The sequence below is a fragment of the Dermacentor albipictus genome, chromosome 7, assembly GCF_038994185.2.
Source record: "Dermacentor albipictus isolate Rhodes 1998 colony chromosome 7, USDA_Dalb.pri_finalv2, whole genome shotgun sequence".
In the NCBI taxonomy this organism is placed as follows: Eukaryota; Metazoa; Arthropoda; class Arachnida; order Ixodida; family Ixodidae; genus Dermacentor; species Dermacentor albipictus.
In genome coordinates this window covers 2772223-2794522 of record NC_091827.1, presented here as the reverse complement: position 1 = coordinate 2794522, position 22300 = coordinate 2772223, and the positions used below count along the sequence as shown (strand labels likewise).

The 22300-nt window shown below is 48.0% G+C and overlaps 1 protein-coding gene across 2 annotated transcripts in view; it reads right to left on the bottom strand.

The window, feature by feature from the left end:
* LOC139047655 (thyroid receptor-interacting protein 11-like) overlaps positions 1 to 22300 on the bottom strand; it is a 188604-nt gene that overhangs the window by 35530 nt on the left and 130774 nt on the right. For both annotated transcript variants that reach the window (XM_070521523.1, XM_070521524.1), the window contains 5 exons: positions 9901 to 9963; positions 4979 to 5102; positions 2889 to 3023; positions 2701 to 2781; positions 1117 to 2456 (listed from right to left, as the gene is read on the bottom strand). In XM_070521523.1, the coding sequence (XP_070377624.1) occupies positions 1117 to 2456; positions 2701 to 2781; positions 2889 to 3023; positions 4979 to 5102; positions 9901 to 9963 (1743 nt within the window). The remainder of the gene's footprint in view (positions 1 to 1116; positions 2457 to 2700; positions 2782 to 2888; positions 3024 to 4978; positions 5103 to 9900; positions 9964 to 22300) is intronic.

The window sequence follows — 22300 nt, the reverse complement described above, 5'->3', positions numbered from 1 at the left end:
TGCTTCAATAACTCGACCTACCTCTGACCAATATATAATACGCGGTATTACTGTTGACTCAGTATCTTCAATCAAGTACTTGGGTCTCCTGTTTACCTCTAATTTAAGCTGGAATGTTCACATTGAACACATCACCACAAAAGCATGCAAAAAACTTGGTTACCTGAAACGTCACTTACACCTTGCTAACACAGATACCAGACTTTGCGCATACAGTTCTCTTATCAGGCCTTCTTTAGAATATGCGTCAATAATTTGGCACCCCCATCACACTAATCTCACGAACCTACTTGAATCAGTTTAAAATAAAGCTGCGCGGTTCATCTTAACTTCATACTCTCTATACCAAAGTGTGTCCGCCTTAAAGAAAGTACTTAATCTCCCTTCACTTGACATGCGCAGGAAATTATCACGGTTGACCTTCTTCTATAGCCTTTACCACAGCAACATTGCATTCGCTCGAGCCCATATTCTTCCCGCTCCCCACATCTCTACCCGCACAGACCATGTTCATAAAGTAAAACATAATATTTGCCAGGACTAACGCTTATCAAAATTCACCTCTAGTTTTATCTATTGCCGAATGGAACTCGCTACCTGCAAACATTGTCTCGCTTACGGAATCATCATCGTTTCATGCAGCATTGCTAACCTGTTTAGAGTGTGTCAACCTGTTCGAACCCACATTTCCTTGAATATTTACTTACACAGTGTTTTCAAGTGCTTGGCATTGTATAAAATTCATTCCGTTTCATCTGATATGTATCTGTGTAGGCTGTTTACCTAAATCATTATTCGACTGTGTCCTTAAACTTGTGTTCTGATGGGTACTGATTGTTTGCATCGCATTTTAGGTTCTTATGCGTGTTTCAGGCTACTAAACATTGTATAAACGTCGTTACCCTTTTCTTCCTTTCTTTCTTTCTTCCTTTCTTTCTTTCTTTCTTTTTTTTGTTTCCTTCTGCTAGATGTTTTTTATGGTTCCTAATGCCTTCATATATTTACATTGTACAGATTTCACTCATGCTTGAACTTTTCCGTCCCCCCCTATGTAATGCCCTAACGGGCGGGCCCTTAGGGTACTCAAATAAATAAATAATAAATAAATAAACTCGCCTGCTTCTGATATTGCTCTGCTTGCATCTGCCAGTGTTGCACTAAGGCTCCGGAAGTGCCCACAGGCTCCAGACCTCCTGAACTTCTCCTCGAGAGAGACCTGTATGAATCACCGTCTGCTTTGTCTCCCTCGTCATCTTGTGAACTCTGGCTTTCACTATGCTGTTGAGCAAGCTGGTCCCTTTGGTTCTGGAGCTCCTGCAAGCGCATTTCTAGCTCCGCTATCCGCTGTCTAAGTGCAAGGGCTTCCTCCCGCACAGCTGCAAGCATGCCTGTCTTTTCTTCCAGCTTCTGTGTCGCTGAGTCCAGCTCCAGCCGGACCAGCCCCGTGTCGAGAGTGAGCCGGTCCACCTCTGCTCGCACATCACTCAGCTCCCCTTCCTTCTGCTGCAGCATCACCTTGAGGCGGCCCTGCTCCTCGTCAGCAAGGGCAGCTCGCTGAGCGAGAGACTCGCGCTCCTCCAGCAGTTCTTGGAGCTGGTCCTGGTCAACTGGCGAGCACTGCCGCAGGAGTTGGAGAAGTGTGCTGTTCTTCTGCTTCTCGGCTTCGACCTCAAGCTCGCGGTCTCGCACGAGCTGCGAGAGATTGCGCAGGGCCTGCCGTGTCAGCTCGGCATCCTCGCTCTCCCGGGAACCAGCTGAAGCCACCTGCTGCTCCTTCTCGCGACGCAGCTTGGCCGCCGCCTGCCGCTCCTGGGCAACTACACCGAGCAAACGGTGCACCTCGGCCTTGAGCGAGCTACTCTCACGTGACTTCTCGTTCATCACCGAAAGGATGCGGTCCTTGTCGGCCTGCAGGCTGCGGAGGCGTTCCTCCATGCTGGCCATGGCCGTTGTGGAGGTGTCCTGCGCCGCGGCTCCATCTCCTTCCTGGCGCTCGCCGAAGACATCATTAGTGGTGGCCACCTTGACGCTGGCCGTCAGTTCCTGTAGCTTCTTTTCCAGCTCTTCCTCTCGAGCACTGCAGCTGGCAAGCTCTTGCTCGAGCGAAATGCACTTCTCTCTGGCCTCTTCAAGATTTCTGTCACGCTCCTCCTGGGCTTGGCAATTATCCTGCAGTCTAGCTTCCAACCTGACACCTGCCGAGTGCTGTTTGGGGGACTCTCGGGATGTTTCTGTGACAAATTCAGTCTGGACACCTCTTGAAGACAAGGCAGTTGATGCAGTGAAGCTTTCTGTCTCAACTGAAGCAGTTCGGAGTGATGTGGAGTCTGTCTGCGAGGCTTGACATGAGACTGGCTTTTCATAGTTCACAGGCTCCTTTAGCTTCCTCAGCTCCTTGGCTAGGTGGCGGTTTTCTGCCTCGAGTTTTGTTTTTAAGGCCAGCAACTGTGAAAGGGCTTCCTGCATACAATTGCGATTTACTATTAGCAAGTAAGTGTAACTGAATTTTCTTACTCAAGGCAACCATATTTTCTTGAGACACAAATTGCTGGAGAACAGAAATGGTTGCTATTCAGTAAAAAATATGTCATCCAGTCATCCGAGAGTGGATACACTCAGAAGCAACTACTTCACACACAACTAGCGATATAATGAACGGGCTGGATCCAAACTTCATAAAACACAGCATGAAAGCCAGACTTGCCTGATTCTGTTGGTCCAACTCCACAAGGCTTGTTTCCAACTGCTGCTTTTCCTGAAGCAACTGCTTGACCACACTATCTGAAATGATAGCTCAGGTAAGCCTTTCTGTAAGCGAAACATGTTCTAATGGCTTGCCAACAACGACGACATCTGAGGTACCATGAAAAACAAGAAAATGCCCTTACCAGGCACAGTGGTAGTCTGGCAGGCACCATCTTTTGATTCTCTTTTCTTCAACAGCTCTGAACTCACGGAGGCATTTGGTTTGGGCACTTGCGGGTCAGCGCTTGACGTTTGCTGTGATGATGGCACATCAGCTTCTGAGGACAGGTAAAAAAAAAAAAAAACTCAAGTTAGCTTGATACATGAAAAAGTTGCCTAGGAAGCTTTGAAACAGGATGAAATAACTGCTGCTTTCACAAAGATGAGAGAAGAATAAATTGTGCAGAAACCATTGATGATAAATGTCAATGTAAGCAAATATCCAAATGTGTTCAGAAAGCTATTCTCTTCATAAAAGGAATAACGCACTTGTAGGCATATATTTGTTACAGTGACGACATTTAGGTAGCATTTGTTGTTTCACTGCATGATTCTGTAGAGAACATAACCATTAACGAGTGCATCTGTAGCAGAGCCCTCTCTGGCAGCTGCTACAGTATGAGAGGGCAGTGGGAGAAAAGGGGGTCAATCCTTTCGGAGGGCTTCGCCACAGCGACAGATCAGAACTCGCACACGACTGTGGGACACCGTGTGCCAAGAAGCTGTGGAACGTGGTGTCTACATGCACAACAATGTTACCAAGGCATATCTTCAACGGAGCCAAGTTCTACCTTCACACTGTCATGCATTGCCTATCTTTGCAACCTCTGGCATAGCCCTGGATGTTAATGAAATTAGAATAAATATTTATTTTACAGTCGCAAATTTCACATTTAGAACTTATACATTTGTCAGAACTAAGTTTGGATTGAAGGTTTTTTTTTTTATGCGGGTGTATGTACTGCTGACAACAAACACATCCTGAAACTATGTTACGCGAGAGCATGTGCCTTCTGTATCAGTGAGCCTCTCTGATTTTCCACACTTCTGGCTGCCCATGGGCTGCCAAAGCCAGCCAGAGAGCCTTTGTTTCTCTCAGCTTGCTCCGCCTACCATGCCACGCACTTCCTTCTGGCATTCATTCTATTGGGCTGGATGGTTCTGGCTACCCATGGGCTGCCAGAACCAGCCAGGACGATTTTAGTCTGGCTGCTCGCTGGAAGTACTCTGGCTAGCAGACAACTAAAAGAGGCAATGAGTGCTCGCCGCCATCTCTGTGGGGACTTACAGACTGCAACGCAGTTGCTTGAGGACTTTACCTCGCTCAGCCAACTGGCTACGGACATCTTCAGATTTCTATACTTCTAGCACTATCTTCTTAGGTTTTAATTCACCATTCCGCATTACAAAACGGTGCAATATGAGCGGCGGTGAACCATCTGAAGCCTTGTGTGTGTTTGTGTGTGTGTGTGTGTGTGTGTGTGTGTGTGTGTGTGTGTGTGTGTGTGTGTGTGTGTGTGTGTGTGTGTGTGTGTGTGCGCGTGCGTGTGTGTGTGAGAGTGTGTGTGTGTGTGTGTGCATGTGCGCGCGCGTCATGAAGGCTTCAAATGCCAATTCATGGCCATTGAGGCCATGAAAGCCTGCAATGCCAAAGAGGTGCTCCCCTGAGGCTAAGTAAACACCCACCTCCTGACATTTAGGAAACTCCTTGCATCATTTTCCCACACAGACCTGCTCTTCTGTTCAAGAAACCCCAACGATGATTGCTTTCCTCCTCAAAGCAAATGCATAAATATTGAGATTCGACATGCAGGAAAAAAATGAAATAAGAAGAAAGTGAACAGAAGTTTTGCAGGGCCCTTCTAGTAAAAGCGCTGAGGTCGCTGATGTTATCTACACTGCAGGGACGTTGCCAAAGCAAGGTCTTTTGGTGTTAAAACACCCAACAAAATACAGTTCTAGCTACACTTGCATAGTCAGTGCGATGACCTGCAAGCATTGCTTTCAGCTTCAATGATGGATTTCTGCAAGTTCTGAAGCAAACAAGCAACTGACACTACAGAAAAAGTGAAACATGCTACAAAAAGAAGTGAACGCTCCCAGCCGAAATACTGAGGTTATCTGCACAGCAGGGGCGTAGCCAAGGGGAACGCATTTCAGTATGCGAATGGTCAACAAAACTAATTGCTCGCTACCCAGCTACAATTAGGTTGATGGATCAGTGCCCACAAACCTGCGGCCATGTTCTGCTGCTGTTGAAGCCGTGCCTCGGCGAGCTGCCTTGCATGGTGACTCTGCAGGGTGGCCACTTCTTCCTGCCGCTCAACAGCAGCCTCGGAAAGCGCCCTCTCGAGCGCCTGAAAAACACACACACAGGCTACATGCTGCAAATCACTACCACATTCTTCAAGCAGGGGAAGCTACACAAAGTACACCTGTAAGCACCCTTCAAACAATAAAAAAATACTGCATTCTACAGCAGACCCAAATAGAGAATTCCATGCCTCAACGGTGCTAAGCGAACTAAATCAGCCAGAATGCAACCTTTGACGATGATTTTCTAATTCATTGTGATTAGCATTCAAGTGGTGGTGCATGTGTAAGTTGGTCATGGGAAATTCATTTGTAGAGATTTTAATGCATTAGTATTCTAAGGGAACTTCACGCACTTTCCAGGAGCTATCTAGCTATCTATGTGCCATGTTTGCTTCTTGTATCTATGTTTGTATCTAACCATTTTCCCGCCCTCCTAGGTCACTGGGCTGTCCATGGTTGAATGAATAGCACATCAGACTGCTGTGCTGAGGCAACAGGGTTCAGAACCAACCATCAGTCCAACTTGGGTCACTAAGTATGTGCCACTGTGTACATACGTACATGCCACTCTTTAACCAACCTTTCTTTCATGTTGACATAGGTCGCAGTAGATGCAGCACTAGGCAGGTACCGCTCTTCGAAGAAGCTCTTTAACACCAATTTGGAGTGGTAGATATGAGCCACTCGATTTGGGTTGGTCTTTAATGAACCTAATTTATGCCAACTTGAGTCATTTGGCATGTACCAGAAAGTGTGTGCTGGTCTTCAATGAACATTTTGACGCTAACTTGAGCAACAGGTATGTGCCACTGCGAACGTGCGACTCTACAATGACGAAAAAGATCCTTTAAATTTCTCCAATGCCAAGCCGAATGGAACCAACGTCGCAAGGGTTCCTCAAGGACAGCAACCCAAAGCTTTAGCAGGCTGCACCGCAAATGTACTGGGTATGTGCCACTTTTCAATAAACGTCTTTCATGCCAACACTTCACCAAGCTGTGCCATGAATTCATTGGGTGTGTGCTACTATTTAACGAACCTCTCGCCAACTTCGGTCACTGAATATGTGCTGCTGAGTATGTGGCAAGCGAGGGAACAATTCTCAGTGCTTGCAGGCACTGGCACACCACCCTTCTCGCCTCGTAGGCTACACACGAGCTTCTCAGCAAGCCACTGGATGGTGCAGCATGTCCAGAAAGAAAAGCGAGAGAGGAGCTCGGTTGTTGCATGGTGTGTTTCTCAGCGTTCGCATGCACCAGTGCACCATGCATTTCGGATGCCACCCCAGGCTTCATATGAAGATGATGGCGCTAGCTGGTCTCGAACGTTCCGAGCGAAGCGCAAAAGAGAGTCCCATTGCAGTACATGCCACCTCATACATAACTCCTTTCGACAGTGGCAATACCCTGCGCGGATATATTGATCCAATGCTAACGCATGATCATCGACAGACAATGTGAGATGTGTCCTGCCAAATTTTTTGAATGGTTATGTTTATGTTATGTAATTTCAGAGTTGTCTGTCCGGTTGACCCCAGTTGTATACTAGGCCAGACAGTGGCAAGTTGTCAATTCCGGCACATAACCAGTGGCCCATGTTGTCTGCTCTGCAAGGCCAGCGCATGTCCAGTGGCAACTTGTGTCACAGGGGCATAAAGAGGGTAGATACACAAAGTTCCTGAAGTAGGCTAAGAATGCTAATCCCTATAAAAAAAACTGTTTAACCCTTTAACGCGCCTTGTACACAATTGAGTACATTGTACTTCTGGTGTTTTTTTCACATTTAGGGTGCGAAATTTTCTATTAGGTTGGCTTTAGCGCATTCCCAAACGTTAAACTGACAACCATGTGCATTTTGGGCACCATCTGTCGCATTTCGGTGAAGATGTTCATATCAAAACAAGAAATGGCGGACGCCGGAGCAGCAAAGAGCGGTGAGTCAAGTTCTTATTTTTTTAGAGCCGCTTTTTTTTTATTGTGGCAAGCCAAAAAAATTAGACGCGCTTGTGCATCATATGAAGTACCGAGGAGTGATAATTTTATCCATTCTGAGGAGATGACCGAACGCTAACGCTCGCATGCGCATGTGTACACGATTGTGTACAAAGCGCCGTGGTCGCTGCAGAAATGAAGAACGCTGAGAGTTGCTTTGATTTTCTTTCCAGGTTTTTTGGCCATTCGTCGTTCTTCTTTCTACAGTGCAAACAAGCATAAGAAAACCCAAAAGACAACTGAAAGGCTTTTGGAGCTCATTGCTGATAAATGTTTCAGACGTCAGGGAAAGTGACGAAGAAGAAGCCACGTGTGAAGCGACCGACGCCTGCATTGCAGCTGCGTTCACCGACCTCACAGAAGAGGAAGATGCTGCTGCAGGGGAAAGGCAAGCTGAAGAAGTGGACATTGAGAGCGCTTTTTCCTTTTGTGAACCTGGGTATTTGCGATTCTTTGCTGGACTACCACCGCGACAATCAAACGCTGCCTAGAGCTAAACTCCTATATTTGATGAATTTTCGCTTGCAAGCTGCCGAAGCATTAATTAAGTCGGTACTACCCGAGAAAAAGCGGGGAAGGCCTTCTCTTGCAGAGATTCAAGCACCACAACCAAAGATAGGGCAAAAAAGCAAGAACATCGCTTCCTTGCACTGACGCGCACTACGACTCCTTTGACCATTGGCCCGAATCCAGCAACCAGAAGGTGTTAATTAGGTGCAAGCTCAAGAAGTGCACACGAGGCGCCCGGATATTCTGCATGAAATGCGCCGTGCCACTGTGCCTGACGAAAGAGAGAAATTGCTTCCTCGCATTCCACAAGTGAATTTTGTGACCACCGAGGCGCTGTGTACACAATTGAGTACGATGTTGCAAATAATAAAGTTTCATGACAACTTTCAAGAATTCGATGGTTTTGTGTTTCTTACGTCCCAAAAAGAATGTTTATATATAAAAAGATTTTTTTCTATGCATAATTGCAAGTGGCGCCTGAAAGGGTTAAGAAGCTTTGTCCTAGCAAGGTGTATGCAATGACCATCTTTAAGATGCAGGTGCCATGGATGGTCATCGTCCCCCTGCTCAGCAGCAGAAGTGAGCCAGTGGTGGACACTGCAGGGCATGCAGCAATCGTCAGAAGGCTTTCCTTTGTTTCAGGACTGCATGCATTCGCATGTGCTACGCAACAGCCAGGCTGCAGCATCGAATTAACAAAGCATAGTTCAACTTCACCCGCCGCTGCAGCAATGGTGTCTTGCTGCTGAGCGTAACGTTGCAGGCTCGATTCTTGGCAACATTTTGACAAGGGCAGAATGCAAATATATTTCTATGGATGTTAACAACCCTAGGCAATCAAAATTAATCTGGAGCCCTCCACAACAGCATCTCTCAGAACAAGAGTGTTGCTTTGTGGCATTAAACCTCATGAATCAATGATTCAGTCCTGATCAGTGAGAAAGATAACATAAAAAGGGCTTAGTTCTGAGCAACTGTAAGAATCCCACAGACAATAACGCCAAGGAAGACATAAAGGAAATTCACTTTTTTGTACAGGTAATTATAGATAAGAGTAAGTTCACAATAAACTTCATATTTGTAATAAAGAGAAATTAATGTGGAAGAATCGTTATGGAGGTTAAAACAAAATAGTACTGTGCAGTATTGCAAATTAATAGGAATCGTATGATGTAGGCCATCTAGTGCATCATTAGCAAAGCATGACAGAATCGTGCAAAAAAACAACTTGTAGGTGGACACATGTAGCCTTATCTAACATCCAGTTTTGATTGTGTTTTGACTGCATGTGCACAAAAGCAAAAGGAGTAGAAAGAAAAAACATGGCTGCCACACACTGGGGTAATCACAGTGTGCAGCAATAGAGAGGTCATACAGCCACGAGCCACTGTTTCCATAAATGTGAAAAGCTTTAAAAAGTAAGTGCGCTGCCGACAATCTCAGCTTAACGTCATTCATTCATCAAGCTGATGCATTGTAGTCACACTGCTATCTTTTTTCAAGGTTCAAGGCCAGACAGCTGTAAATGCTTCCGTGAGTGCACTTTAAACCTTTTGTTAGTATACATTGGCCAATTCTTCAAATGCAGCAAAATTTGCAGGAGATAGGTATCTTGCAGACTATCACATACTGATAATTAACAAGTTATCACAAATGCCCTCTTTCAATTCTGTAGTTCTTTTCTTCTGGCCCTTTTACAAGGACTCGGTAAGCATATTGAGCGTGGCAAACATTACTCACTAAACAAATACAGTCGAGCACCTCTGCAACAAACGCCTCTAAAACAAAATTACCTGTATAATGAAGGAATAATTCTGTCCCAGTTCTATTGCAAGTTGTGCTGTGCACGGCCTCTACAATCAAATGACCTGTGCAACAACATATGTCGGAGAAATCAAGCGCTTCTTTATCAAGGCGTTGTAGTGTACTACGACAAATACTAATACTATGATCTCCTTGAGGTTGCAGGAAACCTTCCATGTTAAAGAGTTTGTTTGTTTGTCTCCCTTTCTTTGTTTCATCATTTCATGGTGACCAACAATGTGCTCGTCTACTCTGAACGTCATTTATGTCCTCTACACCATTCTTAAATATTTCGATAATAGTACAATATAGAGAGAGGCAATGATAGGGTTCATTTCATATGCCATTCTTGCAATTGGTAACTAGATAGTTTGTTATGCTCTGTCCACAAGTTCTTGCAGTAGCTGGAACAGAATTTTATGATAGTCCCTGGAACACAGAATGAAGCGGTGTAACAGTGACACAAAAGCTTTCCAAAGCAAGCTAAGCCCCACCACGCCAACGGGCAAAAAGCCTCCGTGAAAGCCCAACGCACCTGGATGCGATCCCTCTGCTGCTCCAAGAGCAAAGATAGCTCGTTTCCTCCTCCATTGCTGACCTGGATGAAAAGAAGAGGGGGAAAAGAAAAATTAACGATTGTCTTTGCTAAGACCTTGGAGCCATAAAGACTTTAGCAATACCTACTCCAAATTTTTTATGGAACTGAGAATCGGCTGTTACGCAACACTTGCCCTCATGCCTGGCGCAAAGAGATCAAAGGCTACTGTGAACACCAGTCATGACCCAGTGTGCCCTTAAATGGCAGCTAGGGCGGGGCCGCCTCATCAGAGAGAGGCTGGCCTTGCGTTGTGCATGAGGCAAGATTAGCTGAGCCTTATCACCGTTTGATACTGCCCACGTCGTCGGCATGGCCCCACAAGGGGAGAAAGTGTACTCTGATAAAGGCCCACACCCAAGTGGCTGTCTCACTCCACGAGTGCTTGGCAAACAGATGAAAACCCCCATTTGCAGCCCTGCCGTCTCCTCCTTTCCCCGCAACTTGCTGCGGCTACAGTACACCTGTTGCAGCCACTCAACAATGACAGCTCGATTCAATGACATTCAGTTCTGCAGCAACAGCTGCACTGAATGCCCATGATGTAGCTGCAAAAACTGGTGAAAACATGGGATCACTGTTGCTCAGAGATCCGACTGCTCCCCTATTATAACTCACTCTGTGCAAGATCCTTGTGCAATGGCAGGTCCCAGGTGCCGTTTGTTTGTCTCCATCTTAAATGTCACCTCTGTCCAACTTGTTTTAGCAAAGTAATAAACATGGAGGGGCAGTGCTTTGCATGTGAGAGGATGCCCCAATCTGCTGTGTCCTGCTCCCTTAGTCATGCCAGACAAGAACAATGATAAAAAACAATGGTGCCCACTCAACGCAGCCAAAAGGCAAGGAATAAAAGCTATCAATCTGACTGTAACACACGTGATATGTCCATTTCAATTGAACTTTCTGCCTTGTTTACCTAGCTGACCTCATTTCGAGTATTGCACTCCTCACTGTAGTGTTGTACTTGGAAATCCTGATAAGCAGAATGCCCATCAAGTAACAATAAAAACAAGAACAATAAAAAAGAAGAGGCCTGCCGATGATGAACGTCATGAAAATTCCGAATATCAACCAGGTTACCAATGTTTTCTTGCACCACTTTCCTTTTCCACACTGCTTCAGCATTAGAGGACTGCACAAGCCTGTGTTTCAGGCCCAGGTCTGGACCTAGCTAGGCGGGAGCCAAAAAGTACCATGCGTTGGCCCAACCAAGTCTGGCCCAGTGATTTTTAACCTGGCCCATGCCAGGCCTGGGCCCGAAAGATTTCGGCTCAACCTGGCCCAGTTCTGTTCCGACGCATTAGCCTTTGAGCCTATGCAAAGTTAAGCCAAGTTTCCGGTCATTGAGAAATACTATCATGTAATTGACAGGCACAGGACAATCCTCAAGCAGCATCAAAGTACCTTCTTGCCCTGTATCCCCTCTTGCTGGCTACTTTAAATGTGACAAAAACAAACATTTAATCTCACTGCTAGCTGAATATGCACAGATTATTATTCAAATATTTGGTATGAAAACACACATATGCAATGGACAGTTAGGAAAATAGGGAGGGATCAGGCTGGCAACAGCCACCGGGAGTGGCACGTCTACTTACAATTAAGGAGGAAGAAATCGAAAAGTACATCCACTGATCGCCATGCTTGTGCTTTAATGTGTTATATGAACGGCCGTCCTACATTTTAGTTCTGCACCAATATACTGTTGACGACACTTTGATGACGCTTCTGAAATGATGACGATGGTACGACAGCATTATGAGAATGACACGACTAGAACAGGATAAACTAATGTGACCACGAGGACATATGCAGTGGCTCGAGTTGGTAGATTGGGTCACATGGCACAAGAAAGAAAGAAAGGGTACCGTTTTTCTCCGTGACCAAAAGTATGTACACTAATCTATGCAGCGTGCAGCTGCTGTGTCGTGGCCCGCCTGCCTCGACTTTCCTAAAAACAGACAGACACCACTGATCTAAAATTTGCATAGGGCTGCAGTTCCTAGTCTTCAGTTTCGTGGAGTTACATATAGCATGTCTGGGCCTAATCTGGACCCAACTGAGGTCTGGGCTCGATGCAAGCCCGAAGCTCCTAGGCCCGAGCCCAGCCCGGAACTTTCAGGTCAACCCATGCCCAGTGCTCTATTCAGCAATGCCAACCCCCTCCAACAAACACTTGATCCACACTAGGCCTTTGTTTAGAGGCTGCACAGTGATAGCAAGAAAAAAGCTAGATATAAAATTATGGCACATCAATAAAATTTCTTTTTTGTTGCAAGAACAGCAGCCTTGCAAGCCATTAAGATTGCAACCAAGCCGATGTGCGCTACATACAGCATTGTCCACCTTTCGAACAATTTGGCTACCTAGGACAGCTTAAATATGGCACAAATGCATGCAGACAATTTTTTAATGCACAGATGTCATCCTAATGCGTCCTAACAGCTTTGCTTTTCCCTCAGTAGAGTAGAAGAATTCATGTTACAATGGCTTTATAAGCACCTGCATGTACCCTGTAACAGTGGACAGCACTGCACAATTAACACCACTTCAGTGATTACAAAGCTCACTCAATGCCACCAGCAGCATATTCAGTGGCATAATTACCAATAAAAACAACCATTATGCATAACTGAAAGATGAAGCATGTTTGCAAAGCTTACATGAATGAAGGAACTGTACCAATGCGAATATGTATAAAAAGCTTGCATTTAATGAGCTGGCCAGCCATCCAGCTGGCGGCAGGAGCAGCAAACTATCCCCGCACACCGTCAACCCATGTTGACGGTGTGCTGTCATTCAAACAGGACCCATCAAACAGACAGAGAGCAGTACGTAGACAAAGACATTGCAACTCCGTCAGCCCAGAGGCACCCAGAGGTGAAAAGGTGACAATGAGACTCTGCCCTCTCAAAGCCTCCCTCATCTCCCCTCTGCCCGCACTGACATCTGTCCATTCAAGCACGGAGACTCCGTTCCACCTGAACGCTGCACCCTGGGATGCCACTATGCTTGCTTTTCTTGTTAGCTGGCCTCCTCCTCCCTCCAGCATGCTTCACTGGACGTGGGGAGAGGAGGAGTTAAGGCAGGCAGAACACCTGCCACCCCCCATACTCCTGAGCGGCAAAATGTACAGCTGTTACCGGCCGTATTGTAATATCCTTGGAGTTACTTCTTCAATGAAGCAGTCTGATGTTGTGTGACCCTCAGTGTGCAAACGAAAGCAAAACTGTAGCTTCAACAACAATGACAGACACAGCCAAAGTGATGTAAACCAGCACTGCTTGCATCCCTTTCTGACAAGGGACCCACAGGCAAAGTGACAGAAACAGTGCATCACTTGGCAATACTTTGGAATCACACACTTTGTCTGTGTCCGTCATCTTTATGAGCACTGCCAAATCAGCCAAAAATCAGTACCAAACTCCAGGAACTCAACATACACGCTTTTCTGTGACAAGTACAAATTCTAGAGCACTCAGCTTGAACTTTCAGAGAACCTCATTTATATGCCAAAGCAACAGCTCAAGTGGATCTCGCTGTTATCCAGACACATTTAAGTAATGGGACATATTTCTTTAGTGCTTGAAAAATTTAACTCACACAAGCAGGTGAACACAGAACAGAGCTGAACCAATGGGTGCCATTCACAAGCTGGCATGGAAATGAGCTCAGAGACCTGGTGTGCATGTTAGTGGAGAGAAGGTAAAGATATGCACATATGGAAGGCATATAAGGCAGAAATTAAGCAGTCTTTTCAATACACAAGTTTCTAACAGCACAGATTTAGACTGCCAACAAACACTGTAAGTAGCTGAACAAGCTATACATAAATCCCTGTAAATCAGTTTGCATCAGGCGCATAGCCGGGGAAATTTCTGTGTACCAGGCAGGATGCCACCTGCAAAGCACCCCTCCTCCCCCTGCCTATTCTGAGGATAGGGCCCCCCCAAAATTCCTGGCTACGCCACTGGTTGGCATACAACTCCAAAAGTGCCCGCAAGGCTTTATGCAGCACTGTTTGCAATCAAAGCAACCTTTTCAATAAACAATTCCTTGTTATACAGCTTAAGCAAGCTAAATTTCTGTAATGTTTGCAAGGAAAACCATCTACATGAACAAACGTAAACTTCACATTTCAGAATTAGTCCTTCAAGCATCAAAACCAGTCCTTTTTTTGCTTCACTTCCATGTGCTTAGTCTACCTGTTCACTTTTCGCAAGCACACAACTCATGTAACGAGCGCCGTCAAGCAAACTCAAGCAGAGATGAGGCTTTTGATCAAAGAAAGAAAATCCACAGAATCTCAATTCAAGCAACTCGAATCGAGAGGTTTCAAGGAAAAAATATTACAGAATGGCTTTCGCTATCGGAGTGAATGTGTAGAGAATGCTTTTTGAGGTAACACAAAGTAAAAAAGGCAGAACAAGAGCAAGAGAGGGAGAAAGAGACGGAAAGCCAGACCTTTTTTTCCCCCCCAATCACTTCCACTCTGGTCGAGGTCGACCAGAGGACACAGCAGTGGAGGCGGAGCCTCTCTATAGGGTGGGGGGGGGGGAGGTCGAGGGAAAAGTCAGCAAGCAGAAAAGCATGCGGGCTCATGCACTCCACTGGGTAGAGTTGCTGCAACTAGAGCACAGGTTCGACATTTTTTGGCCGCTGCACTTGTTCATTTTTTACTTTTCATGTCCCTCTTCTTACTCCCTCCACACACGCTAATCTATCCTCCCCTCCAGCTTTGTCATGTGTCACATTGCTCGCTCTTTCCGCCTGACATACAAGGCAGTCAGCAAGCTAGAAAAACAATAAACTAAGAGAAAGGCACGCATCTCTTTCCATTTGCGCTTCGTGTTTTCCAGGCAGGCTATGCAGTGATGTGGCCCATCGAGAGTCAGCCAGCCACCTGTGGATTTCGCATTGTGCCTGGCTGCTCTGTGGACCGAATTGCACGCCACATTAATGTGGGCTCTACACATCTGCTTTGGCAATGGTGGGCCCAAAAAGAAAAAAGAAATGAAAAATGAGAGCATGCAGTTTCCTGGAAGTGAAGCTAGTACGCAAGCTTGAACCGAACTGCAGCAGCAGGCAGACAGGAAATACCATAACCAAAACGTCACTCTGGAGCGCAGAAATGAAAAAGAAATAGCAGGGAGAGAGGGCCCGGTTACAGCCAGAAAGCAAGAGCAAAGGTAGGAGGGGCAGCCAATGAGAACGGCTAGGCCACCTGTCCCAGAATTGGAGAGAGCAGACAAAGCATTTCAAAAGCGTGTGCAAGGGACCTCTGTATCCTGTTGATGCACAGTCTGGACCACTAGAGCTGCAGACCAGACAGTGAACAGGAAGGTACTGAAGTAATGCAATAGGAAGGGCCCAATCAAACGAAGTTGCGAAATCTAAGCCCAACCACATTTATTCCAAACACTTGAGCTTCGAATGACACAACCAAGTGTAACAGGGCCTACACAAGCAAAACCATCCCTTAGAGCAAAACGGGAGCACTATTCGCACTACCGCTGGCCAAAAGTTAATTGTTGGCTATAGCGTGAACAGCCACTGCATCGGCTGATCTGCAAAAGCTAATCTGTTCTTACAAGCAATCAAGTCAACCCCACGATTACTTGTGTTCATAGCCTACACGATGCACACAACTTGAGTGATGATAGCAAGATCCCGAAAAGACGAAGCTGCGAAGAGACAGGACACGCGGTCACAAGCCTTCTTTACAACACGCTTCGAGAAAGGGGGGGGGGGGGGCACCTGAGGCCTGCCTCGCTGCCCTACGCCCGCAATAAAGCGGTTTACAACGCGCCGGATAAGGATAGCTCGCGCGCGTTCCAGACGGCAGCCGCTCAGGACCGCAAGCGATAGGCGTAGTTAGGGGCGCGTGTATATAGATAAGGCAAAAATGTTCGAATGTGCTGTCCGACAGGCGAAAGAAAGGACTCGGACGACGGCTGCACCACCCAGGGCGTCGACGTCCTCGGCGGGCGAGTGCAAAAATTTACGAGTTGCCTGATAAGCAACGAGCGCTGGCTGGGGACCCACCGCCGTTCGCAAAGACTTTGAACTGCGCGGTTTCGGCGTTCCCGCTACGGCGGCAGCACCCGATCCTTTTTCGTCTACACCTGCTCGTCCCACCGGGCCTTCCTTCTTTCACGTCAAGCCACGTTTCCGCTTATCTTTATTTGCACTGCGCGCGCAACGCCGCTGAGGCACGTCCGTACACGCATCCTTCCTGCGTCGGCGGCCGACGTCAGCGCCGCACTATGGCCGCACTTTCGCGGAACGCTGACGCCAGCAATGCACACCCCACGTGCGCGGCGGCGGCCTGCTCGCCAGGCTGCAACGCGAGCTGGGCACGCGCGCGCCTCCCAAGAGCTGACGAAGAAGAATGTCGAGACGCATTAAAGCAATGTGAAAATCGCGCGAGAGACAGCGAATGGATGTTAAATTGCAACTGTGTCCGGCGAATCGGCCCGCGGCAACAAAGGGCGCGCCGGCACGACGACTTCCGAAAGGGGAGGCACGTGCTCGACGACGGTGCGTCCGTCCCGTTTGCGCCGCCGACGCAGTACGCAACAGTGCGAGGCACTGAACGACAGATGGCCGAGGTTTCCGCCGTGCGATGCTTAAGAGAGCGGGTTCATCGTCATCATCAGCCTGTTTTATGTCCACTGCAGGACGAAGGCCTCTCCCTGCGATCTCCAACTACCCCTGTCCTGCGTCAACCAATTCCAACTAGCGCCCGCGAATTTCCTAATTTCATCGCTCCACATAGTCTTCTGTCGTCCTCGACTGCGCTTCCCTTCTCTTTGTACCCACTCTGTAACACTAATGGTCCAACGGTATTCTAACCGGCACATTACATGACTTGCCCAGCTCCATCTTTTTTCTCTTGATGTCAATTGGATTTTCGTCAGAACTTCAGTTTGGCCTAGTTGGTGTTTACTGCATGTCATATTGACCGCAAATAAAGACGGGGACAGCGGGAGAGAACATAAGAACGACACGGGCGGAAACTTTCAACTGGTTTATTCATGGCAACCCGTGGTGCATAGACAAATAGAACATGCGCAGAATGCAGCAAACGAGAACACTCATCAGCCTAGAGGGGCAACCAATTATCAAAAAAAAGAAAGAAGCTATCTCCGATTGAAACAACCTAATGAAAGTGTCACTCGCAGTCTTGGCCTTCTTTTTTTATGTGATATGCCTCCATCAGTTTGCGTGCAGTCTGGTCCTGGCTTCTCCCTAGAATCTTTATCCCCTAGAAAAGTGGTGCACAGGGGCAGGCATTGCAGCGGGCCCAGGAAAGTGCGCCAATTCATCTTTCGTTAACTTTTGTTCATGTTCTCTGGCTCGATCATTCAGGCACCGTCCTGTCTGCCCTATCTATACAGGAGTTGCCACACGCCAGGGGGATTTCGTACACAACTCCTACATTGCATTTTGCACACGGCTTGGTATGGTTCTTGCCACAGCCTTGCCTTCCTTTCGGATCACGGGATGTGCGAGGGCAGAACCCCACCTGCTTAAAAGGCGCTGAAAAGACAAGGACGACTCCAAACCTGCCTGCCACCTTCCTTAGGTTGTGAGTGACCCTGTTAATATACGGTACCACTTCAGCTCTTACGGTCTTTGCTCCTAGATCCTTTTAGCTTCTGCAGGAGGGTTTCCACCACTGGGGTAACCGTCGAGTCATGGAACCCTGCCGTATACAGACGGGAAATCTGATTGTCAAAGGCAAGCTGCCATTCTGTGCACACACGAGTTGCGGGGAGCCGATTCTAAGCAGGGCATCACTACTCCTCATTTTACAATCTTTGACTGGGAGGAGTCATATGTTTGCTGCGTTCTGCGCATGTTCTATTTGTCTATATGTGCCCATGGGTTGCCGTGAATAAACCAGTTGAAAGTTACCGCCCGTGTCGTTTTTGTGTTCTCTTCCGCTGCTCCCATCTTTATTTGCGGTCAATATCATATGTAGAATACCGTCTATAGGCGATTGCGCTCTGGTCCAAACCACTCTCTTTCTGTCTCTTGAAGTTATGCCTAGCATTCTTCGTTCCAACGCTCGTAGCGCGGTCCTTAATTTCTTTTCAAGCTTCTTTGTCAGTCCCCAAGTCTCTGCCCCATATGTCAGCACTGGTAAAATGGGTGTAGAGGGAGAGAGGGGGACAGCCGGGGTCAATGTATCGAATTATGTTTGGTTGATGAGTACGCGAAAGCTCATGGACACGGCACCTTCCGGTGCCAAGTTCTCTTCCCATCTGACAACGGCTCTGACAGCGTGTGTCCGCTGTCATCGCGTGTGAAGTGTTCATGTTTACCTCTGCGCACTAACACCCCACTAGGTGATTTGGATGGTAAGCGAATGCGGCGCGTTCTACTCTGGCAGCTGCTGCGTACGGCGCGATCCGTCTTGGATACGATCTGCGATGCGGACAGTGTAGGCGTCAAGGCGCACCGAGGGTCGATAGCGTCGTGTGCGCTGCAGCAACCACACGCTTGCGCCTCAGCCGCGTTCACCGAGTGAAACTTCACTGCAACTTTTTCGATATTGTATAAGTTTACTGATGCAGAAGAAGTCAATTTTCTCTTTGGCGTCCATTTAACAAGACTACGATTCACCGGAAGAGATAGACACGTAAATAAATGACCCGACAATAAAAGCAAAAATGTTCACCAGGACCACTGAGATGCCAACCTGTGGGATAGGGGGCCCTACCGCTGGACCAGAGTATAGGGTGACAGTACAGACTCCCCCCACCCCTGACACGCGTGTTCTATCGGACCCGTCCAAGTGGCCACGACAGAAGCGGCGGCGGAATGCGCGGCCGCCGCGATTCGTGCGACCCGTTCCTTTCGAACTTTAAGCGCCCGTTTTGCCAGGATGTGCTGTTGCATCTATTGTCTAGAGGCGTGCGAATATATTTGAAGCTCTCGAATAACGAATACAAGATTGCAAAATTCGATTCGATATTCGAACCAAATAGTCGTTTATTCCTGAATACAAATATTTTCCCAACAGTTATAAAGCACTACAAGCTACGTAGTGGAGCCAGATTTTTTGAAGCTAAACCGCTGTTATTCACACTCGCCGTAGAGCCACGAGTATGCGAACTGCTCATTTGTTCCTAACGTAGCGCCAGAAACTTGCTAACGCCGTGAGATGTTCATTAATCGAAAATCGATTCGATTCACTAGCAGTATTCGATTCGAACTTGATTTAGTCTCACTATCCGCACACCTCTACCCTTCCCATTACACGAAACCATGTCCAGAATTTTTCTTGTTCAGTGTCACGTGCAATACTTCTAACACCGTGGTCACGTGGCTCCATGCTTTCCACACAAGAAGCCGGTATCTTGCGAAATGTGAGCGGATGGAACTCCAAAATAGTGCTTCGGCTAGTTGTTAAACGCTGGCCTCATGTGTGTACTTGTTCCTTTCTTGTTCTTTCCGGGTCATTTAACTTGCAGTATGCTGCAGTTACGTTCGACTGTACGCCGCAGATCGGGAGTACCCCGTCCTGTACACCGTTCGAGTGTACACTGCACTCGCCGCATGCGCACACACTGACGGCAATGGCGCAACCGGACGGGACGCGCAAGCAGAGGTCGCGGGCATCGACGCGCAAACCACCGAGCCCGCAACTACGCCGTGGCAGGGAGCCAACGGAGCGTACTCCGCCGCCGCGATGCACGCGGCCGGCGGGGAAAGCAGCGGGCGTCGGCGATGCGTGGCCGCTGTGCTCGTCGGTCAGAGAAAGCCGTGACCCCGAAACGCGGCCTCGTGCTCAGGTGTGCCTGCGAGGGTGCGGCAGGATGCACGAGAAGGCACGGTTCTTGTCCGAGCAAAGGAAGCCCTCTCTCGGTGGCTGGCAGCTGCTCCGTCGTTTGCTGTCGCAGCTTGAGACCGCAAGCGACCCCGCTGCTAAACACGACGGACAAACGGCTCTTTCCCTTGCGTGCATTTTTTTTTCGTTCATTCCGCTAAGCCCTAAAGGGTTGCTCTTCATGATAGCTCCTTCAGCCTATCGTGGTTATCGAACCCAGCTGGGGGCTTTGTGCGCAGGCGCGTAATCCGATTCTGTTGGCCTGCTCCGGGGCACAGAAAGAGACGAAGAGCGGAAACATTGGCGCTGCTTCTCTGTGGTCATTGATGGAGTCGTACTTGGCATCATGAGGTTTTTCAGAAAGACGAGCTCTCTGGCCGTCGACCTGCACCAGGTGCTGCTGCGAGCGCGGAACCGAACAAACGAGAGCGGGAAAGACCAGAGAGAAGAGTTGCGGCATGTCGAAAGCTCCTGATGGCATCCCAATTATGTTAATAAAGGCATTGGGCACAGAATCGAAGCAATTATTAAGAGAGGTAGTGAGCAAAACAATCATCACCATCAGCAGCAGCAGTCTATCTTATGTCCACTGCAGAACGAAGGCCTCTCCCTGCGATCTCCAATTACCCCTGTCTTGCGCCAACCGATTCCAACTAGCGCCCGCGAATTTCCTCATTTCATCGCTCCACCTAGTCTTCTGCCGTCCTCGACTGCGTTTCCCTTCTCTTGGTACCCATTCTGTAACCCTAACGGGCCAACGGTTATCTAACCGGCGCATTACATGACCTGCCCAGCTCCATTTTTCTTTCTCTTAATATCGATTAGAATATCGGCTATACCAGTTTGCTCTCTGATCCAAGCCGTTCTCTTTCTGTCTCTTAACGTTATGCTTAGCATTCTTTGTTCCATCGCTCTTTGCGTGGTCCTCAACTTGTTTTTAAGCTTCTTTATTAGTCTACAAGTGTCTGCCCCGCATATCAGCACCGGAGCAAAACAATAATGGACGGTAAAGCCCCCGAGACTAATGGCGTTTTTCACTGGTCGATTCGGAGCAGGATTTCTTGCTCCGTGGCAACGAATCCGAATCCCACTGGTCGATCTGGAGCGGGTTCGCGCTTTCCGCTGGTCGTTTCGGATCAACTCGCTCCGCGCCGGATCGCTCTCACTTGCTTCGCCACCGAGGCGCGGATTCGGGCGGAAATAGCTCGCCTCACTTCCGTCTTCAAGCGAAATCGGTAACCTGTCGGCTCGCACAACATTGTATTGCTTCGCAAAATGGCTGCGTGCGTTCGGTGCTGCTGCAGAGCTCGCGTCCAGCGATGAGAGCCCGGACGACAGCGATTACGAGGTGACGCAGATGCTGCACGAAGCCTTTTATGTACGTTGTCCATGCACAATCCTTGCGGGCGGGACACTGAAATGACGGACTAGATCTGCGACTGCCGCGGTCAAATTACGCACAAGGGACGGCGACTTTGGTTGCCGTGGAAACGTAGAGAGCGGAAGTCGGGCATGGTTTCAGGAACCGGCTTGTGTCATGTGTACGCAGACTTCCTGTGTGATCCCCCGCGGAGCGTTTTTGCGCTCTGCTGGCCCATTCGGATTTGTGCAACCCGAGTGCTCGCTCGAGGATTTCGGCGGCCGCCCCGGATGGACCAATGAAAAACTCCATTAGAACGATGAGCACGATAATAAGGGAAAGAGGGACACAGCCGACGTACACAGCTGCCGTCCCATAACAGTGACGTCATTGGTTTACTGAGTGGTGACGCAGATTATAAAGGACAGACTGCATGCATGGGTGGAGAGCGAGGAGGAGTTGGGGAAACTACAAAATGGGTTCCGGAAAAAATGAGGTTGACGACAATTTGTTCTCATTCACGCGGTGTATAAAAAAAAAATAGAAAAAGGAACGCATGCCCCTATGGCTGTCCTTTCTGGATATAAAGGGAGCCTACGACAGTGCAATCCAAGAGGCTTTGTGGGACATACTGGGCACACTAGATGTGGAAGATGGAGGGGGAGGAAATAACTTTATTGCGTGTCCTGCGAGTTTGTGGGGGCCCCGCCTAGGTGACGGCCCGGATTTCGTGGGTCCTGGCGGCATCCTTGGCCCGCTGGACGGCCCACAGTTGATCCTCGAGGGCGGGGCTGGGTAGCGCGGCCACCCAGCGCGTGCGAAAGCTGTTGCTAGAGACCGCGTTCTCGTTGTTGTTACTTACGCCTCGGCATTCTCATAGTATATGCTCCAGAGTGACTCTGGATTCACATTTGTTGCATTTGTCCGTTTGATATATATCTGGATATATAACGTGCGAGAGCGCAAGTACCGGATACATCCTAGTTTGTAACTACCACCATGCGACAGACTGCTTTTTTTTTATCAAAATAAAAAAGGAACGCATGCCCCTATGGCTGTCATTTCTGGATATCAAGGGAGCCTACGACAGTGCAATCCAAGACGCTTTGTGGGACATACTGGGCACACTAGACGTGCAAGAT